This window comes from Cajanus cajan, chromosome 5, assembly GCF_000230855.2.
Source record: "Cajanus cajan strain Asha chromosome 5, NIPB_CcT2T_4, whole genome shotgun sequence".
Lineage (NCBI taxonomy): Eukaryota > Viridiplantae > Streptophyta > Magnoliopsida > Fabales > Fabaceae > Cajanus > Cajanus cajan.
Window position 1 is genome coordinate 1,985,871 of NC_138521.1, and position 9,796 is coordinate 1,995,666.

The window sequence follows — 9,796 nt, forward strand, 5'->3', positions numbered from 1 at the left end:
CCAACCTAGTGATACACAATCCCAAAGAGAGAACATTTTCCACACAAGGTGTAATATTTCAAATAAAGCTTGTTCTCTAATTGTGGATAGTGGATCTTGGTGCAATTGTTGTAGCACTAGGATGGTTGAAAAGTTGGGATTAACTACCACATCCCATCCAAAACCTTATCAACTTCACTGGCTCAATGATGGGGACATGGTGGTTAACCAACAAGTGGAAGTAGAGTTTTCCATTGGGAACTATCAAGATAAAGTGAAATGTGATGTAGTTCCTATGGAAGCTTGTCATATCTTGTTGGGAAGGCCATGGCAATTTGATAAGCAAACACATCATGATGGCTTTTCTAACAAGATAACTTTCACTCATAAGGGTAAAAAGTTTGTACTTCATCCTCTAACACCTTCACAAGTAGTAGAGGATCAAGTACAAATGAAGACCAAACGTGATCAAGAAAAAGGAGAGGAAAACAAAAAAAAAAGTAAAAAAAAAACCTCTAAAAATTAGGACCCAAGAGGATTCTAGAGAGACTAGTGTTCCCTCTCTATAAATAGTTCAAGAAGAGAAATTTGAAACAAAAAATTTGCAAAAAACATCTCTCTTACTTGAACCATCTTCTTATATCCTCATGTATAGAGGGACACTCACATGCACTGCCACAAAATCTTTGGAACTTTCTCTACCTCTTGAGATTCAAAATATTTTGATTGAATTTGATGATGTATTTCCTAGTGAAGGCCCTATGGGACTTCCACCTTTTAGGGGAATAGAGCATCAAGTAGATTTTGTGCCTGGAGCTAGTCTACCTAATAGACCAGCTTATAGGACAAATCCTCAAGAAACAAAAGAGATAGAGAAACAAGTACAAGATTTGATGGATAAGGGTTGGATTCAAAAGAGTCTAAGCCCTTGTGCTGTGCCTGTTTTATTGGTGCCCAAAAAGGATGAAAAATGGAGGATGTGTTGTGACTGTAGAGCCATCAACAACATCACCATTAAATATAGGCACCCAATTCCTAGGCTTGATGACATGCTTGATGAATTGCATGGGTCATCCATATTTTCCAAAATAGATCTTAAAAGTGGATATCACCAAATTCGGATTAAGGAAGGTGATGAGTAGGGGTGGGTATATGGACTTGAGTCCGCGGACCGGTCCGTAAGTCCGCGGACTTCACGGATAACGGGCCCATGATTTTTAATCCGTATAATCATACGGACTTTTTAGGTCCGGCCCGTTAAGTCCGCGGATTTTGCGGATTTAATCCGCGAGCCCGCGGATTACCCGTTTAAATGTGGACTTACAAATATTTTATGTTTGTTTTTAAGATATTAATTAAGACTTTGATGTTTTAAGGTATTTAGACTTTGATGTACTTGGACTTACAAGTGTTTTATATTTGTTTGGTTGTGTATTAAGACTTTTAAAGTTTTAAGGTAGTAATGCTTTAATATTTGGTTAATAGTTGGTATGCTTGGACTTTAAATTTTAAAGGCATTGAGACTTAAATATTTCTATTAGAAATTTAGAATGTGTAACTTTTGTTATTTAAGACTTTGATTTATTAGATGTTATTATTAGAAGTATATTTATATCATTTTATATGTTTTTTTTTCCTCATGTTTTCATAGGTTAAATAAAGGAAAAGAAATTCAAAATCTGAGTCAATATTCATCTAAACAATTTAGATTTAATTGGGCCCGCGGACTTATCCGTTTATCCGCGGGCTTCACGGGCCGGATACAGACTTAAAGATTTAAGTCCATTTATTTCGCGGACCGGATTTATCCGGCCCGTTAAAAATGCGGACTTCGCGGACCGGGCCTTAAACGGGCCGGACCGGTCCGCATACCCACCCCTAGTGATGAGTGGAAAACTACTTTTAAGACTAAGTTTGGATTATATGAATGGTTAGAAATGCCATTTGGGCTTACTAATGCACCTAGCACATTCATGAGGCTGATGAGTCATGTCCTGAGGGATTACATTGGTAAGTTTGTAGTTGTTTATTTTGATGATATATTAATTTATAGCAAAAGTCTAAGTGATCATGTGGATCACCTAAGACAAGTTTTACTTGTGCTTAGAGACAATCACTTGTTTGCCAATATAGACAAGTGCACTTTTTGTGTTGATAATGTTATATTTTTAGGATTTGTGGTGAGCAAACAAGGGGTTCATGTGGACCCCGAGAAAATCAAAGCCATTCAAGAATGGCCTATTCCTACTAATGTAAGTGAAGTTAGGAGCTTCCATGGATTGGCAAGCTTTTATAGATGTTTTGTTCCTAACTTCTCTACATTAGCTTCACCTCTCAATGAGTTGGTGAAGAAGGATGTGGTCTTTCTTTGGCAAGAAAAACATAATTTAGCCTTCCAAGAATTTAAGCAAAAACTCACTCAAGCACCTGTTCTAGCTCTCCTTGATTTTAGCAAAACTTTTGAACTAGAATGTTCAGGTCTTGGCATAGGAGCTGTGTTGTTACAACGTGGCCACCCCATAGCTTATTTCAGTGAAAAACTTCATGGGGTTGCCTTGAACTACCCAACCTATGACAAGGAGTTGTATGCTTTGGTTCGAGCCCTTCAAACTTGGGAACACTATCTTGTAACCAAGGAATTTGTCATTCATAGTGATCATGAATCACTTAAATACTTGAAGGGTCAAGGTAAGTTAAATAAGAGACATGCAAAATGGGTTGAGTACCTAGAACAATTTCCTTATGTCATCAAATACAAGAAAGGCTCCACAAATGTAGTAGCTGATGCTTTATCAAGAAGACATGTGTTGTTAAACATCCTAGGATCTCAAATACTAGGGTTTGATGACATAAAGGAATTGTATGAGAAAGATCCTGATTTTGCTAACTTTTATCTCCTATGTATTTAAAAACCTTATCAAGGTTACTATATTTCCGAGGGGTTTCTTTTTAAAGAAAACAAACTTTGTATTCCCCAAGGATCTATTAGGAAACTCTTGGTAAATGAGAGTCATGAGGGTGGGCTCATGGGGCATTTTGGAATTGAGAAGACTCTTTTACTTTTAAAAGAGAAATTCTTTTGGCCTCATATGAAAAGAGATGTTCAAAGGTTTTGTACTAGATGCATAGCTTGTCTCCAAGCTAAATCTACAACAAAACCTCATGGACTATACACCCCCTTGCCAATATCCAATGCTCCTTGGGTAGATATTTCCATTGATTTTATCCTTGGTTTGCCTCGAACCCAAAGAGGAAAGGATTCAATCTTTGTGGTAGTGGACCGTTTTAGTAAGATGACACACTTTATTCCATGCCACAAAGTGGATGATGCAAGCAATATTGCTAAGTTATTCTTTCAAGAAGTAGTGAGACTTCATGGGATACCTAAAACTATAGTTTCGGATAGAGATGTTAAGTTCCTTAGCCACTTTTGGAAAACTTTATGGGCAAGGCTAGGAACTAAACTTCTATTTTCTACCACATGTCACCCACAAACTGATGGGCAAACTGAGGTAGTCAATAGGTCCCTTGGAGCTATGTTGAGGGCAATTCTCAAGGGCAATAAAAAGTCATGGGATGACTATCTCCCTCATGTGGAGTTTGCCCACAATAGGGTGGTTCATAAAACCACCAAGATGTCTCCTTTTGAGATTGTTTATGGTTTCAATCCTCTTACCCCTTTAGACTTATTACCCCTACCTGATGTTGCTTCTTTTATCCATAAAGAAGGAACATTTAGGGCTGAATTTGTTAAGAACTTGCATGAGAGGGTTAGAAATCATATACAATCCCAAACTGAAAAATACACAAAATACAATAATAAGGGTAGAAAGGAAGTTATCTTCAATGAAGGTGACTGAGTTTGGCTCCACCTTAGGAAGGATAGATTTCCTTCCAAAAGAAAGTCTAAACTTAGTCCTAGAGGGGATGGACCCTTTCAAATCCTTAAGCGAATTAACAATAATGCCTATGTCCTAGATCTTCCCTCTGAGTATGAGGTTAGTTGTAGCTTCAATATATCTGATTTACCTCTTTTTACAGGACTTGCTGACCAAGAGGAGGAATTTTTGGATTTGAGGACAAATCCTTTTCAAGAGGGAGGGGATGATGGAGGAGGCCCATGGGCCAAAGGCCCAACTACTAGGACTATGGCCAAGAGGATACATGAAGCATGGGCCCATGCTCAAGAGAAGCTCATAGTACTCTTTAGTTGGGCTTTGACTCAAGCCCAAGTAGATTAGGTTGTAGTATAGGTTTGGGCCTTTGGGCTTGTATTGTATTTTTGGGCCTTGTATTTCGGCCACCTAAATTAGGAATTTCATTTCATTGCCATGTGAATTTAGGGTTAATCTAGGTTAGCATGTGCATGTTCATTTGCATGTAATTAGTATTCCATTTAGTATGCATTTCGGCCATGTGCACACATGCACTTAGTGTGACCGAAATGATGCTTAAATGAATACCAAATTACATTCAAATGGGAGGCGCACATGTGGTGACTGGATTTGGCACCAAAATTTGAATTTAAACATTCAAATTTTGGTGCCTAAGGTTAGTTAAACCATGGTATGGTTTAACTTAACCTTGGGTTAAGCCAAACTTGTTCACCACACTTCTTTCCCTATATATTCACTTGTGGCTAGATATTGTAGCACTTTTGGATATTATATGAGAATTTTCTTCTTGTGCAAATTCTCCATCGAAAGTCACTTTAAGATCCTCTCTTCTTCTCTACTTGAGTTTCTCTCTTTGTAGAGTTAAGATCATCAATCTTCTAATCGGAATTGGAAGGTTAACCTTGGCTACTCTTGCTCCTTTTCTTAGCTTCAAGTCCTTGCATCCATCTCAAGGATTCGAGAAGGAGTTTTCTTGTGAAGTATCATGGAGTTTCCACAATTGAAGACTCCATCAATTGGTTTGTATTGGCTTAAATATTTATTATATAAAATTAAAATTTATAATAAATTATATATATATATATAAATATTTTATTTAAATATAAATTATAATTAAAATTTGTATAAATAAATATTTTTAAATATATAAATTATATTTTATATAATAAATAATTTATATTGTAATTTAAGATTTTTTATTAATAATTTATTTAAAATATTAAAAATAAATTTATAAATAATTATAATAAATAAACTTAACTTAGATAAGATGTTAAAAAAATTTAAAATTATAAAAAAAAACATTTTTCGTATTTAATATGCATCATCTGAATAATCATTAAAATTAACCTAGTTGTTGGGTAGGAAATGATTGAAATTGAGGTAATTAAAAATAAAAGGACCTAAGTTTCGTTGTTACATCTTTGTAATCTTTCCTATTTTTATAAATATATATATATATATATATATATATATATATATATATATATATATATATATATATATATATATATATATATATATATATATATATATATATATATATATATATATGATCTGAATGGGAAAAAGGATTTTAAGCGTTACAAATTCAATTTCTCTGAAAAGTCTTAACCTATAAGTGTCGAAATTTTGGTTTCTCTCTGAGAGTCGCTCGCAGTGCTGTGTGCTTCGTCCATCCTAGCCATTAGGTAATGCAATCACTCATTCTCTTCTTTCCTCGTAACATATAATTCCAACCGCAATTTTCTTTTGTTTTCCTTCATTTTGTTATGCCCAACCAATGAATTAACCAAGGGTTTCTACGCGCATCCCTCATCAAATCACTCAAATTGGTTTCATTTGGAAGCTTCAATTTGAGACACCCTCCCAGTTTTATTGCGAACTCAGTTTCCCCCTAACCAATTTGGTGGAGATGGAGTATTTTAGGTTCCAACTTTGGTGTTTCCCCCGACTTCTTCAATTGAAATCGCTCACTTTATGATTTTTTCTGTTAATTAATAATTGGAAGCGTGCGTGTGTTAATGGGTTCTGTTTCATCTTCAAAGCAAATACCAAGTATCTGTTATGCCATTAATGTTAAAATAAGCCAAATCATTCTCACAGGAGCTTTATCCACCTCCATATCTTATTCATAGAAGTAGCTTACTCTTCTAACCACCGCCATTGTACAGTTCAGTAGAGGATTATGTTTTCTACATTTTTTTTGCTCACCACACAATTAAGATGTTCCATATCTTTTTCCCTTCTTTCATTTTTTTTATTAAATTTAATTCCTACACATTTATTTATTTATATCTATAAATTTTAATTTAATGATGCAGATATTGAAATTGAGATACTTGTATATTAGGTTTTAGTTATGGCAACGGCGACATACCCTCCACCGCCACCTTTTTACAGACTTTACAAAGATTACAAGCAAGACCCTAAGTCTGCTCCTGAGCCTCCACCTCCTATTGAAGGGACTTACGTTTGCTTTGGAGGCACTTACACTGTAAGGATTTTTACTTTTATTTATTTATTTTTATTTTTGAGGAAATATTGTTAAAATATGCTTCTGCTGTTGTTGCAAGTGCAGTGGCATTGGAATAAGCACGTCCCAAATGAAATTTTAACTGTACATCTAAGTTAATTTAGTAAGAAATTGTTATCTATTAAGGCTTTTGTAGATGCTTATTTTATGACTTTCGATTTTGGGGTTGTGAAATGAAACCTGAAACAGCTTATGTGGGAGTCAAAATTTGTTTTAATTTACTCATTCAATATGACCTCTATGTAGTCAGTTCGTCTACTGAACTTTTGGGGTTGTGATTGGATGGCATGCTGATTTGTAATAAACCTATTTTGTTTTTTCTTCTTCTTTTTAGTTATTTTTAATGATTTAAGGCCATTTTTCTTAAGTAGGAACTTTAAAGTAGGAATTAGTGAGTGGTTGAATTTAGAGTTGTAAAATGGGGTTTTTCTTGTAGGTTTGATATGCAATATTTGCTAAGTCTTGGCATGACTACCTCTAATTAATTTTTTTGTTCTTTGTTTATTTTCCACACAGACTAGTGATGTTCTGCCAAGCTTGGAAGAACAAGGGGTGCGCCAGCTGTATTCCAAGGGGCCTAATGTTGGTAGGCATTTTTTAGCTCTATTTATGTGCAATTTGATTCTATGATGTTATGGAATGACCATATTAGTTGCTAAAAATAGTTTTGCTTTTTCTATTATGATGGTTTTCTATTTTGATTTTATCTAGTAATTATTTTCCGAAAAGAGTAGCAAGTAAATATGACTTGTTTCTTGCTCCACGAGAGAGCTGGTAGTATCATTATGAACTCTGCTTTAACCTTTGAATGCCTCTGCTGATTCCTTGCTTTGTAATGTAGGTAACTCACTTTTAGCTTTATTGTATACTCTGTTGCCACATGTAGGAAGTATTATATTATAATGTTGCTAAATAATAACATTTTCACCATTTATTTAAAATTTCAATATGGGAAAGAGGAATTGCTAACGATCAGACATGGCACATACAATATCAATTACTACTTTGCATGCACTGACTTTTCAAATTGTGTATTGATTTTATTACTTTATAGGCTGTTATATTACAAGTTGAACTACTGTTGTAATATTGTTTGTTGTAACATGCATTAATTCTTAATATTCCAGAATGATATGTACAACGTACATCTATGTCATATAAAGTAAAGTGAGTGATTTCAAAAGGGTCAAATGTCCATAATTTATTTTCTCTTTCATTATAAGTTGCTACAGTGTAACCATTACAAGATTCTTTAAATGTTTTATCTTCCATACTTTAGTAAAAGATTCTGATCTTACGTAGATTTCAAGAAGGAGTTGAGATCACTTAATGGAGAGTTGCAATTACACGTCTTGGAGCTTGCTGATATTCTTATCGAGAGACCTTCACAGTATGCAAGGAGAGTTGAAGAAATTTCAACTATATTCAAGAACTTACATCACCTTTTAAATTCATTGCGTCCTCATCAGGTATACATTTATCTATACAATTTCCTTTCTCTAGCATGCTGCTGTTTTGTTTTCTTCATTTGTCTGGATTTTAATTATAGTATTTACTCTGTAGGCGAGAGCAACATTGATTCACATTTTGGAACTTCAGATACAGCGCCGTAAACAAGCAGTGGAGGACATAAAGAGGTACATATTATATTATCACATCTCCTGATTGTTATAGTATTATATCTCCTGATTGTTTCTTTAATTGCATACGAACCCTTATGAATCTTTTGCTCTGGTACCAACATAATGAAATGTCCTTGTTCTATCATTTGATATCCTTTAACAATGTAGTTGGTTTTTGGGGGCGGTTATTGCATCCATATATTCACTAACCATCTAATAATTCGTCCATGCATAAATTTAACCAATATGATCCAACCATAACAATGGAACCTAATGGATTGGATCAACAATTATTATTGGATGGTTAATAAACCATCAACCGAATTATTTAAACCAATGGGTCAAGATATTGGATCAATGATGGTCATAAAGATCCATTCTAGGTTCTTATGAAAAACATTTCTTGTTCGGAGATAAATATTTGAGAAAAGTTTCGTTGATAAATACGAAGAGTATAAAAGTATAACTTAATTTCTTTTTGAATGAATGGATTGGATATCCATCTATGAAAAATGATTAACCATGAATGTAATTTTTTTTGAGTCAGATGGATTGAATTCTTTTAATACATTCTTAATGAATTGTAAAGGGACTAGTTTTGTTTTTCCCTATCCATTTTAATCCCATTCTAACTCCCATCCAAGCCATCCATTCTACATCCTTGTTGGTTTCATATTTTTCATTGTGCTTACTATCATTAAAGTGTATAGTGCTGTAATAATCTAAGGTCTGAACTCTTGATTCAGCCCATTTATTGTGATCTGTATAGTTTTCACACTAGCACTTGATCTCAATTCAGTTGTACTGTAGAGGTAACTGAAAATCACCATTTTTGTCCTGAAAAATGAAAAAGGCAATTTTTGTCCTCCTTTGACATTGATTTAGTCCTCTGTAGGGACTAAATTAATATTTTCATTTTTCAGGAATGAAAATGGTGATTTCTATATTATACGGACAAATGTGATCGACTACGAGTCTTCCGAGGATCAGAATGTTAAATGATGTTTGACTCGTTCTTGTCATTAGTCTTTTCTAACATAATCTCTGTCTGCAGGAGGAGAGAAGAAGCTCGGAGGCTCCTTAACGAGTCTTTGGCGACACTTGATGGTCATTAGAGCATACTCTATCTTGTACTCATAACAAGAATCTACTAAGGAATGATTTATGACTTAGATTAAAACAAGTTATGCTGCTTCCTTATTAGTTGTCGCTGGACATAACTGTCAAACCTTCTAAATGAAGGCTGCTTTTGCCGCTTGTGTAGAGATAGTAGAAATAGGGAAATCCTAACAATGTATTTTTAACGATTTTTATTATTAGTTAAAATTGATTAGAAATAACAATTTTATAAATTTCACATTTTTTTAAAGAGGCTAATTCATAATTTTATGCTAGTGTTTTTCTTGGAAATATATTTAGTAGTGTATGAATTTTGAGCTATTAATGGTTGGACCATTAGATTGTGTGTGTGTTTTTTTTTTTTTTTTAAGTTATAACCAATGTAAGAGTGTTATGATGGATTTACTTTTATATTGAATGTTATTTAAATGTTATTATAACTTTGCTTTCAATTACAATCGCATGGGTTCCTTATCTTTTTTCTATCTATTAAAAAAGTTCAGTCACTAAATATTCATTACTTTTGGTGATATTTGCATATATCAATGTTTATTATTTATGTTAATGAATAAATAAAATGTTTTAAGTATTTAGAAAGCTTAATTAAAAAAACGTAACAAATTCTAAATAATTTAGTTTAAAGT

The 9,796-nt window shown here is 33.7% G+C and overlaps 1 protein-coding gene across 2 annotated transcripts; it reads left to right on the top strand.

Annotated features, from left to right (window-relative positions):
• The first annotated feature begins 5,441 nt into the window (after positions 1-5,441).
• Positions 5,442-9,402, top strand: LOC109808699 (mediator of RNA polymerase II transcription subunit 7a). 2 transcript variants are annotated; one of them, XM_020371809.3, is made up of 6 exons: positions 5,442-5,566; positions 6,229-6,372; positions 6,928-6,997; positions 7,714-7,880; positions 7,975-8,048; positions 9,088-9,402. In XM_020371809.3, the coding sequence occupies exons 2-6, from the start codon at positions 6,238-6,240 to the stop codon at positions 9,146-9,148; spliced, it is 507 nt and encodes a 168-aa protein (XP_020227398.1). In that variant the 5' UTR covers positions 5,442-5,566; positions 6,229-6,237; the 3' UTR covers positions 9,149-9,402. The 2 variants fall into 2 exon arrangements, with proteins under 2 accessions (XP_020227398.1, XP_020227399.1); XM_020371810.3 differs by having other exon boundaries at positions 5,443-5,566; positions 6,200-6,372.
• Positions 9,403-9,796: the final 394 nt, after the last annotated feature.

Bases quoted from the DNA above. Each gene is read 5' to 3' on its own strand.
- LOC109808699 (XM_020371809.3), top strand. From the start codon at position 6,238: ATGGCAACGGCGACATACCCTCCACCGCCACCTTTTTACAGACTTTAC. The intron at 6,373-6,927 runs GTAAGGATTTTT...TTTTCCACACAG, and splicing joins GCTTTGGAGGCACTTACACT to ACTAGTGATGTTCTGCCAAG. The intron at 8,049-9,087 runs GTACATATTATA...CTCTGTCTGCAG, and splicing joins GCAGTGGAGGACATAAAGAG to GAGGAGAGAAGAAGCTCGGA.